Genomic DNA, 24,078 nt, shown 5'->3' with positions numbered 1-24,078 from the left:
GATCATCTTTTGTGACCTTCTGACCAACAAAGTCAATGGGACAGCCAGATTCACTTAACCATGTTACTAACTTAACAACTGCAGTGATTCACTTAACAATTGCGGCAAGAAAGGTCATAAAATGGGGCAAAACTCATTGAACAACTGTCTCATGTGGGAACAGAAATTTTGGGCTCAATTGTGACTGTAAAGCTGTGAGGGAGGGTCTGCGGGAAGGATACCTTGGGAGGGTACCATTCTCTTCCTAACGGGGCTGGAATTGGAGGTGGGAGCTGACTGGAAATGAGGTGACCTCTTCCCGTCTGTGTGAGATGGTGTGGGAGGGCTAGACGTACATTAGGAGCCACATCTCAACCCTACATAGCAAAACAGTAGAAGGTATCATCAATATCACGTAGGCACAACACTAGAAAAGTTAAGGAAGTTTTAATTCCGGGTCTAGTACGGGCCAAAACCCAGCACAATAAAACTACTATTTGTTCACAAGCATTCTGGTTCTAAAGTGAGAATAATTCCAGCCGTAATTGTGGACAAGATCACTCTCCCTTTAAAGGAGCTGAACTTCATTTTGCAGAGACTCCTAGACTCACGGCTGCTGCTGCTGCTGATACAGCAGGTAAAGGCAAGCCAGCTGAGGTGGGTGTGCCAATTGCGATCTTACTTAAGGAAGATGCTCTGACCACTGTGATTCACATACTGACCATCCTGCAGTTAGATTACTGTAAAACACTGGAGCATGGGACTACCCTTGAAGTTCATTCAGAAGCTTCGGCTGGGTTGGCTGTTAGACACTATGGAACTACAGTGCAAACTGTAGAATATCAATTCTTTGGTTGCTGTCTGGGTTGCTAACAGACTTCCATTCAAAGTGCTTCAGTTTTAATCTTTAAAATGGTACCCTGCTTGGCTACATATTACCTCCACTTGTATCAACTGGGACTGGAAATAATTAGTCCAAAAAGCAAGTCTCTCAGAGTTCTGATTAGTAATATTTATTGGAAAAAACTCTGATTCCAAAACGTACTCTACTCTCAAATAAGAAACTTATTTCCTGCCTGGACTACTGCAATGCTTTCTACATGGGGCTCCCCTTGAAGAGCATCCGGAGGCTCCAACTGGTCCAGAATGTGGCCGCGCGGGTGATTATGGGAGCGTCATGGCGCTCCCATGTAACACCTCTCCGGCGTGAGCTGCAGTGGCTCCCGGTGGTCCTCCGGGTGCGATTCAAGGTGTTGGTGACCACTTTTATGGCTTACGGCCTGGATATTTACGGGACCGCCTTCTGCCACCAAGAGCCTCTCACTGGCCAGTACACTCCCACAGAGAGGGGCTCCTCCGGGTGCCGTCGGCCAAACAATGCCGACTGGCGGCTCCCAGGGGGAGAGCTTTCTCTGTGGGAGCACCTGCCCTCTGGAACGAGCTCCCCCTGGATATACAGACGATTCCGGACTTTCATACTTTCCGTGGGGCCTTCAAAACCTTTTTATTTCATCAAGTCGGGCTGGCCTAATCTCTCCAATTGTGTATTTTAATTTGGATTTTTAATGGGGGATTTTAACTGTCGGGCCAAAATGTTTAATTTATTTTTAAATTGTTTTAAAATTTTGTATTTGATGTTTTTTACTTCTGGCTGTTCACCGCCCTGAGTCCTTCAGGAGAAGGGCGGTATATAAATTTAAATATTAAATTAAATTAAATTAAATTAAATTAATTATATGTAGGCAATTTCAGTTGGCAAGATGCTGACTTTTTTTCACAATTTTTTATACAGTGGGGAAGAGCCTTGTCTCTTTTTGAACATGACTTACTTGGGAACTGTTTTGTTCAAGAAAAACTGTCCTGTCTTGTGCAAAAAGAGATGCTGGGATCCCATCTCTACAAGAATTGTGGGGAGAGGGCAACAGGGGCCTGAACGTAGTGTTTCTCTGTGATGGATAGTCCCATGCAGCCCCTGCTACCTGCAAGGTTTGCCTGGGCTCTGCCCTTTTAGCCTACCACAAATAAGCAAAAACCATTATGTTTCTGCAGAGATTTAAAGTTCAATAGGATGATGACTATCCAGGCAACCGTTTTTGTTTTCATTTCTGTTTTTGTTCTAGTAGAACCCTATTGTTTTTACATGCAGTTTCTTATATTTATGTTATATTTTATATAATATTTTATGTAATTCACTTGGAATCAAGATGGAACTGGACAGCACAAAAGTACTGGAAATAAATAAGCAAACAAACTAGCAATATCCAGGAGCTGGAGCATGGGTGATGTTTTCAGACCCCTTTTTCTTTCTTTGGGGTATAACCTTTGACCATGGAGTAGTCTTTCCATGCCTCCCCTCCTCCCCCAGCAGGGGATTCTGCAGTCAGGCCCTTTGATTGAGAAGGCTCAGCTCTAGTCATCCCTCTGTGGCCATCTCTGTGGTGGGGGAAGCACCTTTGTGTCTTACATTCTTTAGGAGCTTATTTGCCTCACTCTCTTCCTCCGGGTTGGCCCCTTTCTGCGTACAGGAAGACTGTCATTCATTCATAGTCAGCAAAAGGGACCTCACTCCTTTCTTCATCACTATCAGATTAATCTTACTCTTGGGAAGGTGAGGGTCTTTTTGGTCTTCTTGGAAACATGCCTTCCTTTCCCTAAAATTAGATATTCAAATAATGTTATCCTTCCACCCCCTTCCCATCTTCTCTTCTCAGAGTAGACCATTCCTTCTCATGATCTTCTGTGTTGCCTTTTCTGAAGCCTCTACCCTTTCTTTCTTCTGGGTTTCCTCTTACCCATCTTCTGTGGCCTGGAAGGATGCGGGAAATAATACAGAAGATGCTTCTTTTCAGGGCTATGATAACATAATAGGAAAAAACCCCTTTACTAGAATAAAGTCCATCTTGCTATGATAAAATCAAACCAAAGGCAAGCAAAGGCAAAAATAAAAACCACACAAAATCAAAATTAGGTTTAACCAAAAACACTTTTTAAAAAAAGCATTAAAATTGTTTCATGAAATTCAAATAAGCTACTTCAAACTATCAGAGGCCCTTAATTTTTTGAAACTAAGTTGGAAGAAATCTTAGAAACCTTTTGAAAGTAGGCAGAAGAATAGAGGGGTATTTATTCTGCTTTGTTGCATATGCAGAGCAAAGTATAAAACCCAGGCCACCAGGGGGGGGGTGATCCCCCATCTCTCCCCTGCCATTCTGGCAGAGTATGAATTAGAGCCGGAGTGGCTTCTTTGAGGGAGAAACTCTGCCCTATGAGAGCCTGCATGTTCCTCCAGGGAGAAACCAGCCATGGAAGAGCCCCATGACCTCAGTCTTTGCCCTCAACCAGGTAGGCAGGCTTTTACAGATCACATTTGCCGCTTGCCCAGCTGGACGGCTGCTATGTTCTTCCTTTACCGTGTGGTTGTCTTTACTGTCCTTAATAAACTCATCTTTGATTTACTATAATTGGACACAAACGTTCTGTGGTTAACAGGAGGCCAGCAGAGATAAGCTAGTCAATTCTGGGCTAATGACTCCCTGGAGGCGATGATCTTTTTTCTTCTCCTGATGTGTGAGGTTTCCAGGCAGGCCATTGTCAGTGATCCCCTCAGAGTAATGTCAGGCGGTGATGGAGGTCACCAACTATTGGGACTGGAGATCTGCTCCTTGGGCTTTCTCATTTACTGTCTGGGTCCTGAAGGTACCAGCACGATGCAGAGATGACTCACTGGTTAAGACACTGGGCTTGTCGGCTGGAAAGCCGGCAGCACAGGTTCAAGACCTGAGCACCATGAGATGAGAGGAGCTCCCATCCTCGCCTCAGCTCCTGCCAACCTAGCAGTTCGAAAGCATGCAAATATGAGTCGATAAATAGGTACCACTTCGATGGGAAGGTAACAGTGCTCTGTGATGTCATGCTGGCCATATGAACATGGAAATATCTTTGGATAGTGCTAGCTCAACAGCTTCGAAATGGAGATGAGCATCGCTCCCTAAAGTTGGCAATGACTAACAGAGTAAAATCTGCAGGAACTGCTTTGCCTTCCTGAAGGTACCAGGATATGTGGAGAAATCAGCGACATCTGAGAGCTTCCCTGATCAAATTTCTCACGGAGGAGCATGCAGGCTCTCAATCTGACTTGCCCACAGCCACCCAGAATTCAGAAGTGGGTGTAACCCAGCAAGCCATCAAAGAAAGCTGGAGAAGGAAAAAGCAAAGGATGCCTGGGGATGGGGGCGGCACAGGAAGAAGATTAAATACAACCAGATGAAAGATGAAGGGGTGAAGAAATGATGTTGTAGATTCAAAGGGATCAACGGGCAGGGGGCGGGCAGGGATGTCAGCCCAGCTGACCAAAGGCAACAGGGAAAGGAACAGATCAATAAAAGCAACAGGGAAGAGAGAAGGTTCTGTGAACCGAGTAGAATTTATAACTTATAATTTGTTCTCAAGTTCACCTTAGCCCCCAGAAGAGATCCTCAAATCTGCTTTTAGGGGCTGATAAGAGATCCATCTCAAAGCACAAAACGTGAGTCCCTTATGAGCCCCCCAAACTACTGTTTAATCATACATGTCCATTTCATGTATAGAGGGCACCCATAATTGATGGGTTACAGAGATTCGTAGAAATCATTATGATGGGTCAACTTTTGGTGAAATGGTTATGCTGGTAATGGCAGGAACTGATTTATCTGGAGGGCACTGCAGACCCAGGAGCCAGCTTTGCTCTGAGGATGCTTGGAGGGAGGTTCCTGGATCAAATTGTGGCATTTCAAGAGCACTTGAACTCTGACCTACTATTCCATCTGACCCTGCTGCCCAGTCACTATTTTGGTGGTGCCAGTTCTGCTCCACAGTTGTACAGATTAATCTTCTGCCACATTTCTTGCTCCTGAACTGTTTTGAGGGCTTCAAATATGCCCATTAGAGGCCCTGGCACCGAGACTCGTGCATGTTGGTTGGTCCACATAGTCAAATAAGAAGAGCTTCGTCCTCCTCAGCAGAGGGCCTTTCATCAGTGGTGGTGTCAGCAGAGGCCAACTATTGGGGTATGTGTCATTTTCAGCACAAGTTGTTGACTTTGTATTCTGATGTCTTGAACCGGCTACAAGAAGTCCTCAACTTACATTAGTTCATTTAGTTACTGTTCGAAGTTACAACAGCACCAAAAAAATAAACTTATGACCATTTTTCACACTTACAACCATTACAGCATCCCCATGTTGTGTGTTTAAAATTCAGAAGCTTGGCAACTGACTCATAATTATGACGGTTGCAGTGACATCTGATTCCCTTTTGTGAGCAAAGTCAGTGGGGAAGCCAGATTCACTTAACAACCGTGTTATTAACTTAACTGCAGTGATTCGCTTAACAACTGTCGCGCTTAGCAACAGAAATTTTGGGCTCAATTGTGGTTGTAAATTAAGGACTACCTGTATTTTCTTATTTTGACATTGGTTTTGCTTCTTATTTGTATGTGCTTTTCAATTTTTCTGCATATAACCAGAAAACCTGTTAGGGACTACACAGATATTCTAGATAACTGTTCAAATAAATAAATATCTGTTCACCTCTCATTGAGATCCCAAGCTAGATAGGGAAGCCATTCCTGCTATTGACTGCAACTCCTTTTGAAAATCAATATAGTCTCTGTGTTCATGAATAGCGGCCTGCTTGGCTTAGTCCAGTGGCCCAGGAATTTAAGAACTCCAGATCTCTTTTCTCTAACGACCTAAACATGGACTGGCTAATCTGTCTGCGGATAATTCGAGTCACCATTCTTGCACTGCCTCTCCATTCTGGGCCTGGATTAATTCCCAGAGTAAGACCATGTGGGAAACAGTCCCTCAGGTTGGGCTTATTAAGAGGAACCCTGTCGGAACGGCCCTTCCTAGGCCAGAGAGTTCCCCAGCATTCACCGGGATGTCTACAATATTTTCTTTCTCCTGGAGAGCTCGACTTCCCCTCTCTTGGGCTCAGACTTATAAGCCTTGTGTTTCACCCCCTCTTTGCTTTGTTTTTCCCAGGATCTGGTCAGCTAAACTGACTCCCTATAGATGATTGTTCTCAAATTAGGTATATCTCAGTTCCAAGGGTGTTTTGTGGAAAGAGAACACTGTCCTTGCAAAAAGATCAAGAAGGCAAAATCTGTTCCCCAGCATTGTGGGGAAAGTAACTGAGAATAAATTCCCATATCCCTGTGCTTTCTCTTTCCAGATTTTGCCAGAAAAAAGGAAGGGGGTTATGGCTAAGCCTTTGCCGAGTTACCTTGCAGGTGTCCAATTGCAATAGTTTACCTGGATGCAACCTGCTGTATGGCTTTGGGTAAACACAAAGGACATATAATTCCCAGTGTGGCTCACTGGTAATGATGGTGTCTTATTCTTACATCTGTGCCTGACACAGAATCCCACTGAGTTCTTGATGTGGAATAAATAACTACCACTAAGACACTTTTTGGAGTGGGAGGAAGAGACAAGGTGTTGGCCCTCCACAATATATATTTCTCTAGCTATAATCCCGCTCCCCTGAGATTTACGCTCAAACACTCCACAGAGGCTGGGGGCAGATGGTCTCTCTTCAGGAGGGCAGGGATTAATTATTTTCTTCCAAGACAAATAAAAAGCCACATTTAATTTTCAGAGGCAGAAATGATATGATTGAAATTGATTTTTGTTTGTGTGTGCCAGTCTCATGGATGACAGTGTTCAAATTTCTCCCAATAGTTGGTAGACCAAACAATTGGGAGATGATAATATGCAAGGATACAACCCTGAGCAACTTTCCCATGCAGGGGTCTCTTGTGCTTCATCCCGCCGTGAACTGCAGGTAGTGCCATTTCAGGAGAAATACTAGCAGGTTAGTTTATTACTTGATGAAGGCGATGTGCTCCACCTGTTCTCAAGGTGACACAAAAATAGACTAGCATAAAAGTTGGTGTCTCCATTGCCAAACTTCATCCTGCCTCTTTCTGAGTCTGTGGCCTTGTCCTAACGTGAATGTGTGAATGCGCCAATGATTGGCTTTCTCCCTTTGCTTTGCTGTCCCTCACCCCTGATAAAGAGGTTACCCACTGGTCAGGATAGGGGGGGGAAGAGGTGCGTTGGGACCCTGCCTGGGCTTCTCTAGGCTGCTTGCCTGCCTCTCTGGCCAAACACCCTCACGTCCACCAGCTAGTTCCTGGAGAGCAGGAGAACTGCAACTGACCAGATGCGGGCACCCCAATCTCTAGCTTTGGGGGCGTGGGAGGAATGGATTGAAAGAGAGAATGCTATAAAGCATTATGCAGCGGTATACAAGAATAAGTGCTATTGCTATTGCTGTCACCCAAGATCAGCTAGGTACTATTGATTTTAAGAAATGTTAAAGACAGCTTTTATGAACATCTCCTCTCTTGAAGTGTTCCAGAGAAATCAAAAGCTCCTTTGTGCCATTTTGGAAGTCCCTAATCAAGATACTGATCCTTTTACAGGCAACCAACACAATTCTTCTGCCTGCCTTTTATAGAACAAATTATGAACCTACACTGACCTCTAGTGGAGCTCTTTGAAGTGCAGCTCTTCCACTCAGTGTCCTCCATTTCAAGAGCCCTACCTGTCTTATCAAAAAGGCTGCATGCCTTTAAAAGACCACAATTGCTGCAAAAACTGATGCACCCGAGGGAAGATTGTAGCCATCTCTGTTACAGAATATTGGGGTTTCTTTTAGTTTAGGAATGATGGGAAGAGAAGCAACATTGCAAAGGGGTTGGGGGAGCCTGGCCCCTAGCCCGCTTTCCAGATCCTGTTTGCTCCTGTTCCACTTAGTCTCACTTGGAGCAGCCAAATATGGCATGTGTGAACAGTGTGGATGCCCTATTGGCCAACAACTAATTCACGACTAGGGAGCATCTTAATGGGTTGTGCCCATTAAGAAGAGAAAGTGGGGCTCACTGGCCTCCACCATCCCCACATTCAGCACTTTGAAACAGGCCTGGTCAGAAAACAGAAACCCCAATAATAACTGGAACTCTGTGATTGCACAGAATCTTAACATCCTAGGAGAGTTTCTCCCTTCTGCCCTCTTGGTCAAGACAGAGCAAGTTGAGTTTTGCCTGAGAAGCCCAGCTGGGTTCCAAAGGTCCACCCTCCCTCTTCCTGCCCTCTTCTGACCAGGAGGTGTTTCCTTTACCAAAGGTGTGGGGGGGCTGGGGGCACCAAAGCTACAGGAGGAAGCCAACCATTAACATGCTCACAAATTAGGACTCAGAAACAGGCAAAGGGACAAGATAGTGATTGGCAATGGGGACACTAACTTTTATGCAGGTCTATTTTTATGCCAACTCAAGGATGGCAGAGGAAAGCACCTGGACTCAGCCCTGGAGAAAGGCCAAAAGAAAGAGATGGCAAGCAGGGATCCTGGCTGAATCACACCCCGTATCTCTTTGTGACTGCCAATGAAATCAGCCTGCCCCATTAAGATGGCATCAAAGGCCACAGCAGATGGTGGGATTCTGATATAATCCCCACAGCTCAGACTTTAGGAGGATGCAAATACTCTTCTGGCCGGAGGCTCTTTTAAGAGTTGCAGCATACAGGATGCTGGTACCCACCTTCACACACATCCTCCCGCCTCCTTCAGGGCACTTGCCGCCCCTTTCAACTCTTCTGCTTTCATCCATGGAAGGAATTGCAGTCCGGCCATCCCCAACCCGGAACTCTGCGCTTGGACCGCTGAGGTGAAAAATCACCCCTGCCTTCCCCCCCCCCCACACACACACACACAGGCCGCCGGCCTCTTCTGGTTGGCAGCTCTGTCCCGACCAAGCGCAGCTAAGGTACGGAAAGCCCCCGCTTCTTCCTGCCCGTCGGCCGGGACCTCCCGCTCCCCTTATCGGAGAGCATGCCCCAGGCGGAGAAATGTCGCACCTGCTGCCCACTTGGGATGGCCACAATGATCAAGCGGAGCCGGTTTTCTCAGGCTAAAACCCGACTTGGGAGGCGGCGCTTTATTTCATGGCCAGAGGCGGTGCGGCGGCAGCCAAGCACACCTGTAGGCTCGTCGCTTCCTCGGACGCGCGACCGGAGACGCTTCCCATTGAGCCTTCGGAGCACCTGCGCGGTCCGCAGCCTCTTGCTCCCGGCAGAGAAGAGGCATATCCGCCGCCACTGGTGCTACAGCCGCCGGCTAGGCCTCCCGCACTCCCTGTCCCCCTCCTAGAAGGAGCTGGAGGCTCGCAGAAAGGTGCGCTGGACAGAGCCGGGTTCACAGTTCGTTCACTTCGCCGGGTCTGGAGAGAGGGGGGGAGGAGAGCAGGCGGAGATCAGGAAAGTCCCCGGGCCTGGGAGTCTGGGCTAATGGGGCCAGGGGTACTCACCGTCGCTGCTGCTTCCCTCCGCAGCGGAACCGCCGACCTGCAACGAAAGAACTTGGTGAAGCCTCGAGCCGCCGGGACGGGCAGCTGTTGGGGGGTTCGGCTTGGCCGCCCCGATGTCCTCCCTGCCGCCTGCTCCCGGGAGTTGGAGCGTAACCCTGAGACCGACAAAGGCGGGGACAGCGGCTCCCGTTTTCCTCGAAGGAAGGGGCGAGCCAGGCGCTCTCGCCCGCTTTCCTGGGTCCCGGGAAAGGTCGCCAGAACCTCCCCCGCGCCCCCTCCCTCCCCGCCGCTTACTGAAGAGTATGGCGAGCCCGATCAGGAAGGCCGCCACGGCGAAGATGAGCCCCCCGTGGCGGATGGTCTCGTAGTCTGGGGAGAGAAGAAGGAGCGCTCGGCATACACAGAGGCTAAGCTTGCGGCGGGCGGGGGAGAGCGGGGCGGCCAGAGAGTTTGCCTCTGGTTGCGACGGGGCAAGGACCCAGCGCTAAAATTGCACGCGACCGGCTGCCCCTCCTGCATGCCCCGCCTGGTTACTTACCAAACAAGCTGTGAATCAAAGGCGCGGGGAGGGGAGGGGCGTGGATCTGAGCGGCAAGGTGAGGCGAGACTCCTCCAAGGCTTAAGGAAGGTGGCTGGTGACTCGCTGGTCCTAGGAGAGCGCGGCTCGGAAAGCGGGAGGGATGGGGGGGGGACTCCTTTTTAACGGTTTTTTTATTGTGTCGGAGTGTGTTCCCATATTTATTGATCTTGTCTTATGTAAACACGTTTTACTGTGTTTTGCTCAAAGGGAAGCGATATAGAAATGAAACGAAATCAATATTTTGGGGAGGGATAAGTCTTAGTGGTGCTCGGTGTCCTCTCAGTTCCCTTCTTATTATTCACAGTATAATTCCTCGGAGGTCTTTCGTAGACGGCTTGGTATTAAGGGACCGTAGTCCGGGCAGTGCAAGCCCGTCTCCCCTTTCTCTGGAGCCCCTGGCAGGGTAGCAGTGGAGGCGGCCAATTCCCTGTACCGCCCCATCCTGGGCTCAGCCCCTTCGCCCCTTCTTACCGTAAGAAAATATGGCTTTCTCGGTCTCCGGCAAATTTTCTGGCAGGAACGGGAGGAGAGAAAAGAAATCAAATCAGAAGCCGGGCAGTCGCGGGGCTGGGCTTCCGAGGAGGAGACGCTGCGACCCGGGCTCCGGAGCCTTTCGCATTCGGCATCCGAAACTTTCAAGCCGGCCGGTGGAGCAACTGCAAAACAGCTGGCTACGCTGTCAACCCCACGGAGGAGCCCCAGCCGAGGAAAGATGGCAGCCCAGAGGCGCTCGGGAGACAACGCAGAGGCCCTCGGCCTGAAACCGACCACCCGCACCCCGTGCATGCGGCAAGTACAAGAAAAGACCCACTTGCCACATCGGTGGGGGAGAAAGGAACCGGTCCCATCGCGCCACCCGCTGGTTTTGCCCGCGTCCCTTGGGAGAGCTCAGATCTCGCTGCGGAAAGGACTGGAGAGCAACTGTGCGGGGCAATAAATAGAGGGCCCGCAGGACCCCCTCCCGCGTCTGATGGGGACGCCTCTTCTGGGGTTTTTCCACCTCTCCAACACTCCCCCCTCGCCTCTGGCCCAGGGCTGGTGCCCCCTGTGAGCAGAATCTGGGCCTGCCTTTTCAAGGCAGAGTCACCATCGCATTTGGTGGGCTGGATCAAAAGGTCGGAGTTACTCTCTCCTCTGACTTTCTGTTGGAGGAAATGGGAGGGGGCTGGTGAAGGGGGTAATTTCTCTCCAGCTGTGAAGAACCTGGACCACCTACCCTTTTCCAGCCTGTCTGGCTCCGATATGGACAGCCAGAGCAGCCTCGGCTGCACACACATACATTGTAATGGGGAGCACGGAGGACAAACACCTCATTAAACATTAACCAGCTGCCCATAATGTTTATCCCAGTCACAAGGCAAAGCCTGGGGGAGGCTACCCTCCTTTGGAAGGGCTCAGTCTCCTTGAAAATAAGGCACAGGCTGAGGCCTGGACCACCCAAGGCTCCCCACTCTGCTCTGCTCCATCCTGTTGCTGCTCCCATGGAGTGGTGGCTGCCCCAGAATTGGCATCAGGGTTATAGGAGAGGCTCAGCTGCGGTGGAGGTAAATAAGGGGTCCAGTTTGAGTAGAAGCCACTCTTGCCTGCCACCATCCACTCCTGAATGAGCAGATGGCTCAATCCTGGTCTTTGGGCACAGGTCTTTCTGCCTGCATTGAGGCTGATCTGCATCTCTCAGACTGGGGTTGCTGAAGTCCCCCTTCTTTTGGGGAGCTTCCTCCCTCCCCATATCACATTGCAGCAGTCTACGTCCAGACTGGAAATAGCTGTGTCTCCCTGTCAATGAAGCACATGGGGTACTCCAAAGCCAAACAGCTGGAGCTGTCTCCCATCCCAGAAGCCAAAGCATGTTCTCTCCCTCCCTCCCTCCCTCCCTCTCTCATAGAGAGTGAGGCAGCCAGAGGGAAAGACCAGCAGAGTCGGCCACTGCACTGTCCTTGGAACTTCTCTCTTGGTTGGCACTTTATTGGGGGACCCTCTGGAGCGAGGTCCTGGGCAAGGCTCCTACTCCAATGGAAGGCTTTCTGGCACTAGCTCATGGCTTTACATGTTTGCTGTAGCATGCAGAAAGGCTTAAAACAATCAGCTGTAAACCTGTGGGGTCCAGGCACAGATACCGTTGCAAAGTCTTTCCCTAGCAACCAAGTCATGTGGTTTTTGAAGTTCTCCAACATGTTTATTTTTCCATCAGTTGTGATCTCTTAAAACATCTGCAATAATCCACCTTTATCTTTCAGGTGCCAGCAAATGGTTTTTGATGTCTGGCTGCTGCTCTGACATTACAGGGAAACCCCTAAAGGAGACTAAAACAACAGGCACCCCAGGAAGCCAAGTTGAAGGATTTCCCCAAGGTCAACCAGAAACGCCCTCAGGCGGCTCTCTGGCCATCAACCCATTCAGCGGAACATCCTCCTTGGGGTCCTTCATTGACATTCCAATGGTGGAGATTCCACTCAGAGCCCACACTCCAGGAAGGTGCATTTACCACCCCCTGCCTTCTTTTCAGCACACAACCTGACTCACATACAGGAAATCTCCCCCCCTCCATTCCCACCATTGTATTTTGTCCAGGTTTTGTGGGATTGTGCTCTCCGATGACATCCCATCCGAAGGGGGCAGCAGCCCCCCCCAAAGGCCACACAACCTAAGTTGGCCTGACATAAATAGCTGCTGCTTCCCAACTTTTGTGATTGGCAAGTGGGCTGCCCCCTACTTGCAAATCTCACTATTTGTTCAGCCTATCTTGATGATAGAAGAGATTGGATGGATGGGTGGATAGAGATGATAGATGGATGGATGGATGGATGGATGGATGGATGATGGGAGGGAGGGAGGGGGGGGGAGAGAGAGAGAAATAGATAACCAGTGCGTTTTTCCTTTGCAAACAGGACAAGGGCATGGGCTGAAGGGAACACGGGCACCGGAAGTGCAGGAGCCCCAACTCCTCCTTATTCACGGAGCCCTCCTAAGGACCCCTCATGCATTGCAGGAGAACAGTGAGGCACTGAAATAGAAACAATATTTTATTTGATGCTTCTCTTGAGTTGAGATACAGCACAAACATGTGGGAGTCCTTTATCATAGCCACACAGTAGGAGAGCCTACATCAAGTGAACGCACAACCATGGCTTGGGTTTTGGAATTACATTTGTACACAGATGCTTTCAATGGTTGTTACCTACTGTACACTACAGAGACAATAGAGTCACATGGCAATACAGAAGGTGTGGCAACCACAGCAAAGACAAGACTGGGGAGGGGGAGGAAGAGAAAGGGTTGGCTCCTCTTCTACTCTCCTCAACTGGCAGCCTCTGATCAGGTGGCTGCATAAGATGAGAAGTAACCAGGGGAGCCTTCTGCATTTGGGGGTGGGTGGGTTCTAGGGCTGGGGAACAGGGCATTAAGGTAGGCCAAATCCACTTCCCACCCTCATCTGGAAGAGACTCTGCTCCTCTTTGGGCTTCTAATGGAAACCATCTTGGAAATGAATTTCTCATTCTTTCCTGTGCTGAACTCTGTTGCCAATTCTGCCAAGCACTTTAGAGTAAGAATCCAAGGGCACCCAAAATCTTGCAGGATGTTGTGTTGCAACATGCAGGGGTGTGAACTTGGCAGAACTAATGCCCTATCCAAATCAAGTCAATGGTAACAGCAATCACCTCACCCCACTGTATGAAGGCCTTGCAAAAAAGTTAATACCTGCCCCCCACCCCCGCCAGCAGATCTCCACCCCAGGAAAAAGGTACCCTGCCAAACTACCCTCTTAGCCTCCTGGGGAGCCAAGTGAAGACTTCTGAGAAGAGCCCCTCCCATTCCAGCTCCTTTTCTGGCCCTGTGGCTGGCTGGCATGAGAGACACTGGGCACGGCCCATTATGGCCTTGCTGACAGGCAGCTTCTGGAGGGACCCAGACTCCACCTGGTGAGGAGAAGGGCCAGGGGCAAGGGGAGGGAGGCCACTACTGCCAAGGCTGAACACCACCAAGGTGCCGGATTCCCTTCCCACAGTCCTCCCCGCCTCCTGTTTCAACTGGGTGGGGGGCAGCCACAGCCTTTGTGCACATCAAGGCAGAAGCGGCCAGGTCTTCACCAGGGAGGGTCAGAATATCGAACAAGCATGGGGGAGGAGGGGGGGTCACAGAGGAGATAGTTGCACAAGGACAACATCAAGGCCACAACCATGGTAATGACAGATGAACATTATGCAATCAGACAAGAATTTTGTGGGGAATAGTTAAGCAGAGGGCTGATTTTCCAGGGCAGAGGCCAACATGGACACCAAAACGTCAACATTCCCTTAGAGGACCAGGGGGCCATCACCTCCATGTCCCTTCATCTGGTTTGCATTTGGAATTTACCGGTCCAGTGTCAGCTCTCCTTTGCTGAAGAAGAAAAGGAAACAGTGGCAAAGCAGAAAGACCCCCTGCAGCACATGAAGGTACATCTGGTTTAAAACCACATTTAAAACAAGAGCCCCATTTCGCAAAGGCTGTAGCCACTCTTGAGAGAAAGCAACAATCACTTTTCATGCAAATTTCCCAAAAGGTTCAGGCTTCTTTGTCAGGTTTTTTTCAGTCAGCTGCTCCTCTCTCCTACCCAGGATAGTCCCTGAATTTTCAGTTTGGCAAGATTTGCACCGTTTCTGCCATTCAACAGCCCTCCCCCCCCCACACTCTCTCTTCCCTTTCTGAAAACTCACCTGCACACCTTCACTTCAGTTCTCTGCTTTCTCTGGTGCTGCTGTTGCTGCTGCAAAAAACCACCTTTGATGAGGCCAGACCACCCCCTGGGCAAACGCAGCACACTTTGCAGGCTCCTCTCCTACTCCAGTGGCACTGAGGGCAGGCCACAAGCACAGTGGGGGCAGGGGAGGAAGGTGGAAGACTGAATGGGCTCCGCAAACTCTTTGCCCCCTTCTGGGGCCAGAAGACCTCCCCCCTGAATGAGGGCAGGGCCTGGCCAAGCCTTACCGTTTGGAGCAATCAGGTTCTCAGCCTGCACCTCCTCATCACCAGGAGCCCTGCAGAGCAAGAGCAGACAGGGGGCGTCACCACCTTCCCACTTCCCAGGGGGGCGACGGGGAGAAGGACAGCCAGGAAGCAAAGCCTCCTCACCCACCTGGCCTTTGTGTTGAAGCTGCACCTGCATCGCCTGCCTGGGAGAAAAGACACGGCAACGTGAGGCAAGAGGAGATGCTCTGGGTGGGGGCCACGGGAAAAGCCTTTTGTCTGCCATGACTCTCCTGGCATCACGGGCATGTCTCCCACCGTGGCAGAGCAGACCAGATGCTGAGCTGGGGCGGGGGGAGGCGGGGACTTGACAAAGCAGCTGCCTTGTGCACAAACCATTGGCCTTCCTCTTCCATTGGGCAAGAAAGGGCAAGTCTGGCATGGGCACCTCCTGAGCAAAGCCAAGCTGGGCAGCTCCAGCCCGGGAGATGTAGTGGTCAGCTGCTTCCTGTTTCCATCTCTTTCTTTGGTGTGGACAGAGGGGGGGATGAAAACTATCGCCTGGGGCCCCTTTCCTGCCAAAGCCTCACCTTGGCCAGAGTACCCAGGGGAGGCAGGCCATCTCCACTTGGCTTCCTTTCCTGCCCCAGGGAGGCCAGGCTCTTGGCAAGCAGCATTCCTGCCCTTAATCCGGAGTTCACTTACTCAGAATGAGCAGGATCCCGAGCGTGAAGAAAACAACGGCAAAGGTCAGGCCGCCAATCCGCAGGGTCTGGTAGTCTGAAAGGGAATGGGGAAGACCAAAGGGAAGTGAGGTTGCAGCAATGCTCAGAAATATTGGAGAGGGTCAAATAAAGGTGTTTGTGTCTCACCATAGTTGAAGGGATCCTTTTCTTTCTCTTGCTCAGTTGCTGGAAAGAGCAAACAAAACATCCATAACGTGGCAGTTCTGTGGGCAGTTCAAGAGGGGAGCCAAGTCCTCCTCCTCCTCTATCCTGACTTCACAGTGCATGCAAGGAAACCACCCAAATCTATTCCTTCCCAGCAGTTGCCACAAGAGTAGGCTGAGGCACAGACATAGCCCCCCTCAAGCTATACATACCCTCTGCCAAGATCACTGGAACTAGGAAAGAGCAGAGAAAAAGCAGGCTGCCTCCCATCATGGCTGTGCTGCAGGAGACAGAAAGAGGGCACATCAGGCAGCCCCGGGGACCTGTTTCCTGGTGACCCAGGGAGGGGAGAAGTCTGGTCAGGGGTCCTGGGCTCAGAATATCAGGGGGACTTTCCAAAACCTCCTCACAATCCAGGCTGCACTTTGCACGTGGGGACCGTGTTTCGGATCACCCGCAGCTGGCAGAACTGTAATTTCCTGTCCGCACAACTCACTTCTGAGTAATTTTCTCTTGCTAAGAAACCAGCCTGGCTGGATCCTGACAAGACGGACTGGCTTGCAGCTCAGGCCGAGGGAAGCCTGTTGCCCAAGCTCTTTGGCAGAGAATCAAAGGTCCAGGGAGAGCCCCTGGCTTTCTTCTCCTGTCGTTCATGTGGGTCACATTCTGCAGGAGACCAGGGCGTCTCTCCCACCAGCCACCTTTCCTCACTTTGCGTCAACCCATAAAAGTCTCCTGGCTCAGCAAGGCAGAGAGCCAAAACTGAGCCACCCTCTCCCTCACCTCCGAAGAGATTCCTACACACAGAGATGCGTCCTCCCGAGGACACCTCTCCAGACCCAGGTCACTTCTCAGCTCAGCAAGCAGCACATTCTGCTCCTCCAGCTGCCTGCCTCCTTCTGGATCCCCACCCAAAATACAGGGCAGAGCTCAGCACAGCAGCTGCTGCAAGACAACCAAGGAAGGGGTGGCATAAGGACTCTCGTGTGCTGCAGCAAGGCCTTCCCAAAGGGCACCCAGCCCAAAGGCAATTGTTGTCAAACCCCTTCCCCCCCCCACACACACACTTGGGGATTGCCTGAAGTCTGTGGCTGCTTGTGTCCTTGGCCTCCAACAAGTGTTCTCTGTGTAATGGGCCTGAACAGGCAATAGCTCTTAGGCATATTCCATAGGTGGTTATGGAAAACCCACCAACAACCTTCAATTGCCTCAATTATTCATCTGACCCACCCTTCCCTATTACCAGGCCCCTACAGCACAAGGGTTAGCAGGCAATGCAATATTTTGCATATATCAATAAAGGAGAATATTTACAGCTGAGGGTTGAAATGAAGGGGTTTGGGCACTCTCTGAACTCAGCTGTTTTCCTGCAGATGTTTCATTACTCAAACTAGGTAAGGAGTTAGTAAGGAGTGGTATTTGCTCCGAGTTTATGTTCTAGTGCAGGGATGTCAAACTCACATTGTCATGGCATCATCACGTGACATATTGGGACTCCCCCCCCCTTTGCTAAACCAGGCAGGGGCGGGGCTAGTATGTGACACATCCGGCCTGCAGGCCGCGAGTTTGACACCCCTGTTCTAGTGGCTTGCCCCGGTCAGTGAGAAAAGTCTTATGAGATTGTTTGGTTGGGCTCTTTACTGTTGGCTTCTTTGATAGTTTCTTGATTGGGGTATTGTTTACTTGATTGTTGGTCTGATGTTAATCTTGGAATTAATCCATGCTCATCTGGATGCTGGTGGAGAGACTCTTCCAAAATGGCACAAAGGAGTGGGTGAACGTTTGATTGCTCTGGAATATTTCATCAGAGATGTTAATAAAAGTAGTCTTTAAAATTCATTAAAATCAATAACACCTAACTGACCTTGGGTGATACCAATAGCAATAGCACTTAAGACTTGTACACCATCCCATAGTGGTTTACAGCACTCTCTGGGTGGTTTACAGAGTCAGCCTATTCACCCCCAACAGTTTGGATCCCCGTTTTACGGACCTCGGAAGGATGGAAGGCTGAGCCAATCTTGCGCCCCGTCAAGATTGAACTCCAGGCTGTGGGCAGAGTTTGCCTGCAATACTGCACATCTAACCACAGCTCCACCCCTCCAGGCTGCTGATGTTTTTCTTCTAGAAACCTTGGAGGAATCATAGCTGGAGGTCCCCTGGGCAGTTCATGTTGGAAGCTGAGGAAGCTGAAAGCTCTGCATTATTGCAGTGTTTCTAGCAGAAAACAGGGAATGCTTCTTTAAAACATGACTGCCACAAAGCTAAAATTTTCCGAGGATGTTCTTATTTATTTCTTATTTGTTTGTCAGACTTAGGTATCACCCATCTCACTTTCAAATTCTTTTAACACAATACATAATTAAATTTTGGAATTTGCTATCATGAGATGTGAAGCTGGGTAACAGTTCTCTGGCTTTAAAAAAGGATTGACTGATTCATGAAAGTCCTTGGAACACTGAGTATCTGCCTAGAGTGGTGTTTCTCAACCCCAGCAACTTTCAATTTCACTGGTTGGGGAATTCCTGGCATTGAAGTCCATCCATCTTAAAATTTCCCAGGTTGAGGAAAACTGGCCTACGGTATTTTCCTGGGGGCTGCAGAGCTTCCTGGGAGCACTGGTTGATGGACTCCATGGGCCAGACATCCAATCCAGAAAGGTGCAACTTCTGTTCCGATGTTCATCTCAGCCTCCAAACAGCTCCCAGCAAGTATGAACAGCTCAGCCACAACAGAACATTTGGGGACCCTTTATGGTAATCCTTGAGAACCCTCAGAAGTGACCAGACCTTCAACAACATCTTATTACAGGTAGTCCTCGCTTAAAAACCCCATGGAACTCTTAACGCTAAGCAAAGAGGTGGCTATCTGGGAAATCAATGGCTGGGAGGGTGCTTTCTGACATAAAGAAGACGAGATTAGTCAGTTTCATACCTTCTGCTTTTGTTTGCCTCCTACCCTGCTCCACCCCCACCCCCCTTCTTTGGAGCGCTGGAATGCCCAAGTACCCTCTGGTACACATCAAAAGTCATGCAATGTGCTGGCAGCCCATTACTCTCTTGCAGACCCTTCCTCAGTCTGTTCCGCAAGGGGAGAGAAACACAGGTTGTGTACTGAATGCAATACAAATCACGAGGCTGAGGAATGCTGTGAAGGTCATAAATTGTTGTAAATTGGGCATAAATTTGTTTTTTCAGCACCATTGTCCAATTGCCAAGTGCATGGTCTGTAAACAAGGACTACCTGTAATAAATAAAGAGGGTTTGATTAAACAAACAACACTCAAAACAGTGTTCTGTGTCACCTCCTTATTGAACACCAAGCCAACCTTCACAGTCTTTGCTGGAAAAAGTATACAAAGCCCTAATATAATCCACTCTCTGTTATGGGGGTAAATTGGGTTAATGATTCTACTCGATGACAGTCAGGTATGAGTCTGAGGGCTCCTCCCCTATAAAAACCCCTATATTCCCAGACACTGATTGTCACCATCAGAGTCTGTTCCTCAGAACACAGATGAAGGAAAGGGAACATCTCTGCAGCAGTGGTGAAATCCTCTACAGATTGCCACTGGTTTGCTGCCCGCGTGCACCAAATGCGTACTACATACGCACATGCACAGTGCACCAAAAGCATGGTGCACTCCACGCGCATGTGCAGTGCGCACCAAAAGCAGTGCTCAGCGCATGTGCAGTGTGCATCAAACGCATGCTGCATGCATATGCAGTGCGTGCCAAGCGCACACTTCGCCTGGAAAAAGGAGGCTTAACAAGGTAAGTAGAACAGCAAGGGGAGGAACAGCTGTGCCGCGCGATTTAGATTTGCTAGAAAGCAACTTTCTAGCGAATTTAAATCGCGCGGCACAGCTGATCATCGGAAATACTGGTTCGGACGAACCAGTAGCTTTTTTTTACTACCGGTTCGCCCGAACCTATGTGAACCGGTAGCATTTCAACCCTGCTCTGCAGATCCCAGGGAAAGGCCTGGCAATGCTCAAGAGTCTAGAGGGTAAATCCTAAAGACTTTGGCCTTTATCAATTCATGGTCAGGGAAACAGTGCTCAAATTGAGAAAATGCAAGACCAGGAATAGTCGCCCCGCCCCCCCCCAAAAAAAGATAACTTAAGAGCAAAGCATACAATAACCCAGAGGCTGCAAAGAACCAACGGTAACAGCAAAGTATTTACAGGCCAGGCTTGCCTTCTCCACTAACCCTGGCCATGAGTTCACCATCAAAGAAATGAGAATTGTGTGCCCAGGAGGAGGCCAGGGAGGAAACTATGATCTCAGAAAACACCCATCTCAAATTGAAGACCACAAAGCTCTGTGGACAAACAAGATGAAAGTGGAACTTTTTTATGTTAGGGGAAAATGAAACAACGCAATCCAGCAAAGTATCTCATTCCAACAGTGAACTGTCACAATAAGGTCTCTTTGCAGTCTCTTGTCCCAGTTGGCTCACAATCCTAAAGGGATAATGGATTTGGGATTGTGCCAAGAAATTTTGTAATACAATTTTTGGTTATCTGTCCACGAGAGGAAATTTAAATAAATGTGGGGCATGAAGCATGACAATAAACTTAAACACAGAAGTAATTACAATGGAATGACTGAAGCAGAAGAAATTTGTTTTGAAAAGGCTAAGTCAAAGCCCTGACCTTCACCTTAATGAGCTGCTGTTACATGGCCTGAAGCAGGCAGTTCATGCAAAACAGTAAAGGCATGGCCATGGCCAACAGTTTCCACTGTTCTTTATCTAGAACTGTGATGGCGAACCTATGCCACGCGTGCCACAGGTGGCAAACAGTGCCCTTTTTGTGGGCACGCGAACCGTCGCCCCAGTTCAGCTCTGCCATGCATATGCGTGCCTCCCAACAGCCAGCTGGTCGGGTCTCTGCCGCGCATGCACAGGGGGCAGGGCGTGGGGGGCTGCGCCCACATGCAGGGGAGGTGGAGCACTTGCAGAGGTGTGACACATGCATGGGGAGCAAGGCGCATGCGCGGGGGTGCATGTGCCTTGCATTTTGGGAGTTCGGGCATGGGTGCTTTGGGCACTCGATCCAGAAAAGGTTAGCCATCACTGATCTAGAATCTCTTTCAGGAAGACCAAGATGAAGTTCTTATCATCTTGTAGAACCATAGGAGATGACACTTGGTCAATTATAGGGAAATTCAGGTGAAAGTGGTCCAAAATCTGTGTAGAAACTACAGAAGTTTCTGAGGAAACTTGAACTAGAAAAAAGATGAGCATATGAAGAGATAAATGTGATTTTGTAAGTATCACAAAGACTTTATGTAAAAGATTGAAGACTTGAATCTTGTTCAAATGGAAGCAGCTGGGGGGCGGGTAGCGATGGGTGCACTTGCAAGGAAATCTATTCATCTCAGAGCAGAAACCCCTCCAACCTATCCCTGACCAAACAGCCCTCATAAGCCAGTGCACACCACTACCACAAAGCAGATTAAAAATCTGTTGTGCAGTTGGCATTAACTACGGCACCCAGCTATTCCAAAACCAGGAGATTGATCAACCTGGTGGAGGCACCCTTCCCCCCAAAAGAGCTGCCCACTGAAGAGTGGGGCCTGTTCATTCATCTGGCAGGCAGTGCTGCAGAGATCAGCAGCTGGGAGGAGATCACCTCCCTGCACTGGAGCTTCATGAAGGGACAGCACTGCCAGATTCTGACCATAAGCCTTCCCTACCCTTCCTTCCTTCCTTCCTTCCTTCCTTTATTTATTTATTTTATTTTATTTATATCCCCCCTTCTCCCCGAAGGGACTCAGGGCGGTGAACAGCCAAGAATTAAAATAACATAAATATAAAAGTTAAAATAATTAAAAATAAATTAAATTAAACAGCCGCCCCAATTTAAAACCCCTAGCAATACAATTAAAAAACTAACCCATAAAACCTATTCAGGCCAGGCCGGCTTGCTGAAATAAAAACGTTTGGCCAAGTGGGCTCTGAATCATACTGTGCTTTCAAGAATTATGGCAGCTGGTGGGCCGTGGGTCCTCTGGGCACAGGTAAAGAGGGCAGAGTACCGTTCACGTCTGAAGCAAGTGCATCTCTCACCTCTAAGTGCCTCTCTCAGCATTATTCCAACACAGGAGGGAGAGTGTGGGAAATCTCACTGAGCTGCCCCACAGCCATTTCCGTGGGTGAAGACCAAGAGTCTCAAGAGGACGTCAGAATCTCACCCACTTCACTCTCTTAAGGATGCCAACTGCCCTTCAGGCTGTGGTCTTGCAATAACAAACCCCCCACCGGAGATGTTTGCAAGGCCACCTGCACAGAGAGTTCTGGGCCGGCCAGAGCGGCGCGACCTTGACAGCTTCTCCCCCACCCTCCAGGCGCCCTTTGCGCCCCCTTGAAGGGCGGCGCTTATGGCGAGGATGCACGCCTGCCCTTCGTTCGCTCTCATTCCGGAGGCCGAAGAAACGACCCGCCCGTTTCTGCTTAGGCATCCAAACCAGTCGCCTGGTGGCTGCTTCCCAGCAGCTGAGAGGGGGGAGGGGGACGGTGTTTCTTTTCCAAATATAGCAGACAGACGACCTAAAAGCCCGACGCAGCCAGCATGGCCAACTTTGCGCCTGCGCAACGCTGGGAAGGGGCTGCGCGAGATGTTTTGCGCGTGAAGGCGGCGGCAGCGGCTCTGGCCCGCCCCGCCCCCAATCGCAGGGCTGGTAAACAAAGCGCGCCCCGCCCGCCCGCCCCACGCAGCCCTGGGGGCCGAAAGCAGACCCGGCGTCCTGGCGCGGGGGACGCGGGCCGACAGTAGGCGCCTCCCCAGGGCCGAAAGGCGCGACTCCGAGGGGCGGCCGAGAGTCCGCCGCGGCGCCCGGACTGTCGCGGGGAAGAGCGCGCGGTTCCCCGCCGGGCACGTCGCGGCACACGGGCAGGGAGGGGCAGCCCTGCGAGGCGTCCTGGCGCCCCACGGCGGGAGAGGAGCGGTAACCAGGCAACCCCCGACAGGAGCGCCGTGCCTGCCCGCGGTTGACACGGCAACCGGAAACCAATGGCGAGCCAGAGAGACCCGCGATGAACGGGGAGGGCGGCTGGAGTGAGGGCGGGGGCCGCAGTCAGCAAGCCAGCAGGGCGGGGTGCGGAAGAACAGCGGTGTCGTCCCTCCCGCCCACCCCCACCCCGAGAAAAAGCCGCCTGCCCGGCCGGTCCACCGCCCCTCGCCGCCCCGCTGTGCTCGACAAGCGAACCGACGGCAGCCCGCACGTGCCCAGAAGCCGCTTCCCGGCGGAGCTGCGGGTGTTCTTGTCCCGGCCCCCCTCCCCTCGCAGAGCGGCTCTCCGCCGGCTGCGTCCTCGGAAGAAAGGCGCTCGGGCGCGGGAAACGGAGGGCCCCCGCCGCCCAGAGGGGCCGCCTCGGACACCCAGCCGCAGAGCCCTCGACCTGCCAGTGTAGGAAAGGGCGAGGCCGTCGGTGCCGGCCGTTTGGCTGCTCCCGTCTCGCCTCCTACCTTCCCCTCGGGGGGCTTCCCGGGCAGACGGCGTCCGCAGAGGGAAGGGCCGCGCACCAGGGTGGGCGTCTCCTGCCTCCCGGCTGTGGCTCGGCTCACGCCCGCGTCCCCTCGCAGCTGACAAGGGCTGGGCTTGCCAGGGGCTCGGGCATGGCCGCTCTCGGCTGGGAAGCGAGGCAGGCGCTGGGCGAAAGCGGAGACCCGAGCGCGCGCACGGAGGAAAGGCGGGCGGCTGCTGGCTGCGCTCGACGTGCCCGGGCGGGGTCGGGGGTCTCTCCCCTCCCTCCGCGTGTGATGTCAGCATGGGCGGCCGCGCTGGGAGCCCCCTCGCCCAGACCTTCTGAGCCGAGGCTCCCGAGCAAGGCTCCGTCCGCCAGCCTAGGTGGAGGGACTTGGGGGGCAGGACATACATAGCCTTCCCTGCCTTCCCTTCGCTGGGAACTGTTCCAATGCGCGGGTCCCTGCTGTTGCGGCTGGGGCCTTTCCTGCAGCGGGGCCGGGGCAGCAGCAAGGAAGGCAGATTTATACCTAGAGAGAAAGTTGGATTTTTGAGTCCACCTGTTGCCAGCTGTGCCATCTGACAGCGGGGAGGCCTGAACTAAACCTCCTGCAGAGTCCAGCCCTGGGCCGGGAAGTTTGCCCCCTCTGGGTTGGAATCTCCAGGAGCCAGAAAAGGGCGTCCTTCAGCCCTGATCCCTTAATGTTGGAGGTTAATTCGTCTAGGTACCATTGAGCCAATCATGCAGGTCAACAAACTATAGCTTCTGGGGGGGCCCTCAACCCACCCGTCACCTGAATGATCCCACTGGATGGTGGTGCAAAATAGGCACCTGGAGCAGAAATCTGGCAATTGGAC

At 51.0% G+C, this 24,078-nt stretch overlaps 1 protein-coding gene across 1 annotated transcript; it reads right to left on the bottom strand.

Moving 5' to 3' along the window:
• Positions 1-8,925: 8,925 nt before the first annotated feature.
• On the bottom strand, positions 8,926-23,505 carry FXYD6 (FXYD domain containing ion transport regulator 6). Its single transcript, XM_087875574.1, has 14 exons — positions 23,223-23,505; positions 15,961-16,028; positions 15,731-15,769; positions 15,564-15,638; positions 15,028-15,064; positions 14,880-14,929; positions 14,636-14,655; positions 11,330-11,444; positions 10,723-11,220; positions 10,383-10,421; positions 9,870-9,980; positions 9,626-9,700; positions 9,332-9,368; positions 8,926-9,244 (listed from the first exon to the last, which is right to left on the bottom strand). Exons 2-14 carry the CDS (start codon positions 16,019-16,021, stop codon positions 9,220-9,222), a joined length of 1,182 nt encoding a protein of 393 aa, XP_087731700.1. The 5' UTR covers positions 16,022-16,028; positions 23,223-23,505; the 3' UTR covers positions 8,926-9,219.
• Positions 23,506-24,078: the final 573 nt, after the last annotated feature.

This window comes from Pantherophis guttatus, chromosome 9 (genome assembly GCF_059756535.1).
Source record: "Pantherophis guttatus breed Tessera chromosome 9, ASM5975653v1, whole genome shotgun sequence".
Classification (NCBI taxonomy): Eukaryota; Metazoa; Chordata; class Lepidosauria; order Squamata; family Colubridae; genus Pantherophis; species Pantherophis guttatus.
This window is presented reverse-complemented; position numbering and strand designations above follow the sequence as displayed.

What these genes read in the sequence shown, in the direction of transcription:
- FXYD6 (XM_087875574.1), bottom strand. Translation starts at nt 16,021, where the DNA reads ATGATGGGAGGCAGCCTGCTTTTTCTCTGCTCTTTCCTAGTTCCAGTG. An exon ending in CGGGATCCTGCTCATTCTGA is followed by an intron (nt 15,065 to 15,563) that starts GTAAGTGAACTC and finishes CTTTTCTCCCAG; the next exon opens with GCAGGCGATGCAGGTGCAGC. An exon ending in CTCCCCCACCGATGTGGCAA is followed by an intron (nt 10,422 to 10,722) that starts GTGGGTCTTTTC and finishes CGTTCCTGCCAG; the next exon opens with AAAATTTGCCGGAGACCGAG.